Consider the following 5,382-nt stretch of genomic DNA (forward strand, 5'->3'; position numbering starts at 1 on the left):
GCTGATCCCTCACCTTTCTCATGATCATCCTTACCCCATGAGGCGAGATCTTGCACGGAGCTCCAGACCAAGGCCAATTGATGGTTATTTTGTATTTCTTCCATTTCCGAATAATCGCACCAACAGTTGTCTTCTTCTCACCAAGCTTCTTGCTGATGGTCTTGTAGCCCATTCAAGCCTTGTGCAGATCTACAATCTTGTCTTTGACATCATTTGACAGCTCTTTGGTCTTACCCATGGTGGTGGGAGAGGTTGGAATGGAATATACAGATTGTGTGGACAGGTGTCTTATACACCTAACGGGCTGACATTAGGAGTAACTTCTTAAAGTGACAGGATTAATCTGTGTTCCACATGGGCACATAACCAATCTGTGGGAGCCAGAATTCTTGCTGGTTGGTAGGGAATCAAATACTTATTTCACTCACTGAAATGCAAATCAATCTAACCTTTATATAAAATGTTTTTTTTCTGGATTTTTTGGGTTGGTATTCTGTCTCTATCCATTAAAATAAACCTACCATAAAAATTACAGATCCTTCATTTCTTTGTAAGTGGGCAAACTTATAAAATCAGCAGGGGATCAAATACATATTTTCCCCACTGTACATGAATGAAACACCTGTTCATGTACAGTACCATAAATCTAGCGTAGCGTTAGTTCTGGTAAGTCATGTTAGTCAAGCTCGCATCAGCTGACTCTCAGCTGATCCCCATCAACCTATGGGAATACGACACCTATCTAAGTATTCATATATAAGGTCCCGCAGTAGTATCAGCAGTTTTCGCATTGCTCAATAGCTAATTACCCTCCTCCATCCCCAACTCCTCCTCTGTCAGACAGGATTCAGCCTTCTGATTCTCCTTTGAATCAGACTAATTCTAAAATGTGTACATAACATTATTGAACTTTAACGATATCTGCAATTCATTTATCGCTGCTCTCCCTGCTCTCATCCATGCTAGGCTGCATGGATGCGCAGGGAGTTCTTGCCCAGAACGGAACCATACCGCCAATCCAAACTGTATGCTAATTGTCAATCATCTTTGACGATAGTGGTCCTGACAGAACTATATAGTAAGATCCTCAAATGGTAAATAATTTCTAAAACGATGTAGTTAGAGAAGATTGAAAGGCAGAAATTAGCTAAACATAACTCTCATAACAAATTATAAAATTATCCATAAACAGGATCAGATTGAAGTTCTTACAGGCACATAGAACATTTTTGTAAATTCATAAACTGCTAGTGAAAAGTCACAGCAGTAATAGCCGGTCTACTTTATGTTAAATGTGAAAACAAACAAATGTGACTGTGGCAAGGAAAAATCTTAATGGAGGACAGAAGAACCTTGAGCAGAATCAGACTCAGCTGAGGAAACCCGTCTTCCTAAGTAGTAGTTCATTATTTATACGTCCTGAGGAGGTCCAACAGTCATGAAGGAGAATTATTTTCAAGTCTTACAACTTTTCAATTTATTTGTTTAATCAATGTATTATGATTGACACCAAATAAGCGATATGTGAAAGGACCCTAATAAGAAGCACATCAGATCAACTCAGTAAGTAAAGCTGTCCAGGGCAGGGTTGTTGAGTTTAGCAGCTTTTATTTCACTGCACTCCCACTGATTCAGAGCTACAGGTGTAACGTTTACGAACTATTACAGTACCATAACTATATGGTAAGATCCTCAAATGGTAAATACTACAGAAGAATGGTAAGACCGTGTCAGTGAAGGTGGTTGTGAATGTGTGTAGATGTGTGTTAGTTACAGGATCAGAGAACGACACTGTTCCTCTGTCACAGTCCAGATTCACTCTCACACACTCAAGATCCTGTTCAACAGGGAAACCAGATGGTTCACACAATCCATACCACACACTCCAGACATCAGTATTAAAGAAATCCCGTCCCTTCCTTTGGTTTGATGCTGTAGTTACTCCAATACTCCAATACTGACTCTCTTTAACCTCCACATCCCAGCAATATGTTCCTGAGTTAAAACCCTCTGAACCCAGAACACAGGAATAATAATCAAATCTCTCAGGATTATCAGGAAGAGGTTGACTGTTTAATAAGCTGTCTTTCACACTGGTCAGATCGTCAGACAGGACGAGACGTGGATTTGCAGTGTTTGGATCCAGAATCACAGGAGCTGAAGAGACACAATCAACAGCTGCTTTTATTCTGATGTTCATATAATGATCAGGAGTGAACCGAACATAGATTACGAATTATGACACTCATCCTATTGATCAAACACCGACATCTTTAAATCTGTAAATATTCCCCAATGCATCATTTCCAGTGTGTGCGAGCACAGTTCTTCTCCAGACTCACTGTTCTGGATGATGTCCTGCATCTTCTTCCAGACTCTGAAGGGCAGGTTGCCCAAGTAACGCGGCATATCAATCAAAGCTCCAGAAGACATCTGTGGATCCGGCTGTGAGATCTGGACTCTGGAAGAACATTCAGAATCAGAACTGCAGTGGCTTTGGATCAGAAGCAGAGAGAGCAGAGACAGCAGCAGATCACTCACCTTTCCATTGAGACTGGAAACTTCTGCAGATCAAACACACAGTTTATCATCAACAACTCAATCAATCAATCAATCAATCAATGATCTGAAATCAGACCTTCAGAAAGCAGATGTCACTGGCTTTCATCATCTCCTCTGAGTCTTTAATTGAGTGTGAAAGAGCTGAGATGAGACTGTTGATCTTCTCCAGCTTCACCTTCATCATCTGCTTCTTCTGCTCCTCTTCCTCTCTCAGTGCAGTGATTGTAGCTTCTTCTTCATCTCTGAGAAACTGATGAAGCTTCTCAAACTGCTGTTTAATTTGACGCTCTGTGTGATCAGCTTGAGACTGAAATCAAACCACATTCACTTTATCTCAAACACACATCAACACATCATTCATGATAAACTCAAAACAAAAACAAATGTTCTTTTGATGTCTCTCTTAACTGAAACATCAAAAAATACTGTTGTGTAACTTGTAAAGTAAACCAACCAAGATCCTTTCTCAGATAATATTCAGACTTATATTAGTTTGTATAAAACAATTCTCATTTGAAGCTTGGTCCACTCCTCTTCAATGGCTGTGCGAATTAGTACATAGAAAAATTATTAATTAAATAATTGAATTCCCATAAATGGCCCATTAAGGCTTTAATTTGGTCTGATCTGAAATTAAACTTGAAATTAAACACACTTGAGTGTCAAATAATAGATCCTGAAAATTCAGCTTTGCTGTCACAGGAATACATTTGCATTTTAAATTTGATTGTAATAATACTTCATAATATTATTATTTTTTAAAAACTTTATTTATTATTTTAATCAAATAAATGCAGCCTTGGTGACTTTTCTTTTTTTTTTGGTTTCTGAACTTAATGGGTACACTCACCTTACATAGTGCTGATTACTTGTCCTATTTATTTAACCAGGGGTTTAACAGTAATAAACTGAAATACATCAAATATAACAAATCATAATTGTGTATAGTGACCTATAATGTATAAATGATCCTACACTTGTGATAAAAATTTATTTTACTCCTGATTCGGTTTCCTTACCTTGATATGTTGAACTGTTTTCTCAAACTCTTCTCTCATTTTCACTCCTTGTGTAATTTTCATTCGTAAGGACTTCAGTGTTGTTTTGAGCTCCTCCTAGAATTTATCAAAAATGTTTATTATGTATTGTTGTTTACATATGAATCAAGAGACATTTGTCTTACCTTATATGATGAAACCGTTTCACTGATGGGTCTGAATGTGTGATTGACGTGTTTCTGTGAATCTCTGCACACTAAACACACCGGCTGTTTGTCCTCCAGACAGAAGAGTCTGAGTTTCTCACGGTGCACACTGCAAGAAGGCTCTTCAACAGAGCGTGAATCCATTTTCACTGTTTGCACAAGCTTCAGAAATCTAAACATTACTTCCTAAATGTTACTTTCAAAAATTAATAATCACGAGAATCACAAAGATCTTCTGTCTGTTCTTAGATAAAGTCCTCAAAAATCCTTTTTGAAAGTGTTTGTTTTCATTCTCCATTGATTGCTGATTGCTATCTGACTGCATACAGATATTATAAAAAGCCTCAGAATGGAGAGAAGTGAGACAGTCTCTTCCTGGTAAGTGTTTCAGGAGGGTGGATCAGTTTAGATATGTTGTGCAGCAGGTCAGACAGTAACACCAACTGCACACAGTGAAAATGACTGTAATATGATAACTGGATGTAGCGCAGCATGGTTTGAAATCAACAATTTAAAGTTTGACCAGTGACTGGTCATACAAGGTATAAAGAACAGAGTGATGGACTTTTTATTAACAATCAAAAATAAAACAAAACACTACCCTGAAGGGAAGAACACAAAGTCTGCAGAGCAGACAACGATCAATGACAGAGAGCACAGGTAGAATAAGTAGAGAAGGAAATTAGGAGGGTAACAAGGAGGGTATAGCCCTATAGTTTCTCATGGAGGTCTGTTAAAATAAAGTTACATGGCAACTAAGTCATAAAACTCATGGGTTCGGATATCAATTTATTCACAGCGGAGAAACAAGTTCTATCAAAAGTTTTGAAAAGGTACTGCCCCAGTGATAGCTTTTGTACCTTTATTTCTGAGAGTGTGGGGGGTCCTGGATCCCCCCAGACCCCCTCAATTCAAGCACTGGAAGCAGTCTTTGATTTGCTCAGTCATTTTGACACTGGCAAGACCAATGAGGCAGACCAAACTTAAAAATTAACTTTTAAACTTTTTGTCATCCTAACAACATGCAGAGCGCAGCTCACTGAAGAGCAGCAGAGCAAAATAAAGAATATCAAATACTGGGGACCGGTTATTCGTAATGTTTGTTGATATTGTACTAATTTAAATATGGCCGGGAGGGCAAAAAGAACATTGTAGTATCCTCACTGTGAACATTTGTATTGCTAATCTCTCCCTTACTGTGATCACAACTAATATTCTGTTTAACTAACGGAAACTTAGTTTGAAAACGAACGGTGACAGAGCTTTTTCTGTCACTGCCTCCCATCTGTGGAACCAGTTGCCTCTGGATATCCGCCTTGCACCTTCCCTTACCATTTTTAAATCGAGGCTGAAAACTTACCTCTTCTCTTTAGCATTTTAATCTCACTTTATTGTTGTTTCCTTGTCCGTCTTGTTGGGAAAAATGAATGTACAATTTGAGATGTAAATTGATGCAAATCACTTTGCTGAATTTGTTTCCTCAAGAGATGCAAATTAGGATATTTGAACATAAATTGGAGTGAATGTGTGTGTGTGCGTGTGATATAAAGCTCTGAGCTCTGAGAACACACCTAAATGTAAAGACAGACACTAGAATGATGCCTCACCCACAGTGA

General features: G+C 38.3%; 1 protein-coding gene across 1 annotated transcript; it reads right to left on the reverse strand.

Annotated features, from left to right (window-relative positions):
* Window positions 1-1,604: 1,604 nt before the first annotated feature.
* On the reverse strand, window positions 1,605-4,089 carry trim35-9 (tripartite motif containing 35-9). The gene is made up of 6 exons (XM_016250367.1): window positions 3,746-4,089; window positions 3,582-3,677; window positions 2,639-2,869; window positions 2,542-2,564; window positions 2,343-2,461; window positions 1,605-2,157 (listed from the first exon to the last, which is right to left on the reverse strand). Exons 1-6 carry the CDS (start codon window positions 3,944-3,946, stop codon window positions 1,613-1,615), a joined length of 1,215 nt encoding a protein of 404 aa, XP_016105853.1. The 5' UTR covers window positions 3,947-4,089; the 3' UTR covers window positions 1,605-1,612.
* Between the last annotated feature and the right edge of the window lie 1,293 nt (window positions 4,090-5,382).

The sequence above is a fragment of the Sinocyclocheilus grahami genome, unplaced genomic scaffold (genome assembly GCF_001515645.1).
Source record: "Sinocyclocheilus grahami isolate Dianchi unplaced genomic scaffold, SAMN03320097.WGS_v1.1 scaffold984.1, whole genome shotgun sequence".
Taxonomy (NCBI): Eukaryota; Metazoa; Chordata; class Actinopteri; order Cypriniformes; family Cyprinidae; genus Sinocyclocheilus; species Sinocyclocheilus grahami.

Coding starts and splice junctions, on each gene's coding strand:
- trim35-9 (XM_016250367.1), bottom strand. CDS start 3,946: ATGTTTAGATTTCTGAAGCTTGTGCAAACAGTGAAAATGGATTCACGC. Junction 2,870..3,581: donor AAACAGTTCAACATATCAAG/GTAAGGAAACCG, acceptor GTTTGATTTCAG/TCTCAAGCTGATCACACAGA. Junction 2,158..2,342: donor GCAGGACATCATCCAGAACA/GTGAGTCTGGAG, acceptor GTGTCTCTTCAG/CTCCTGTGATTCTGGATCCA.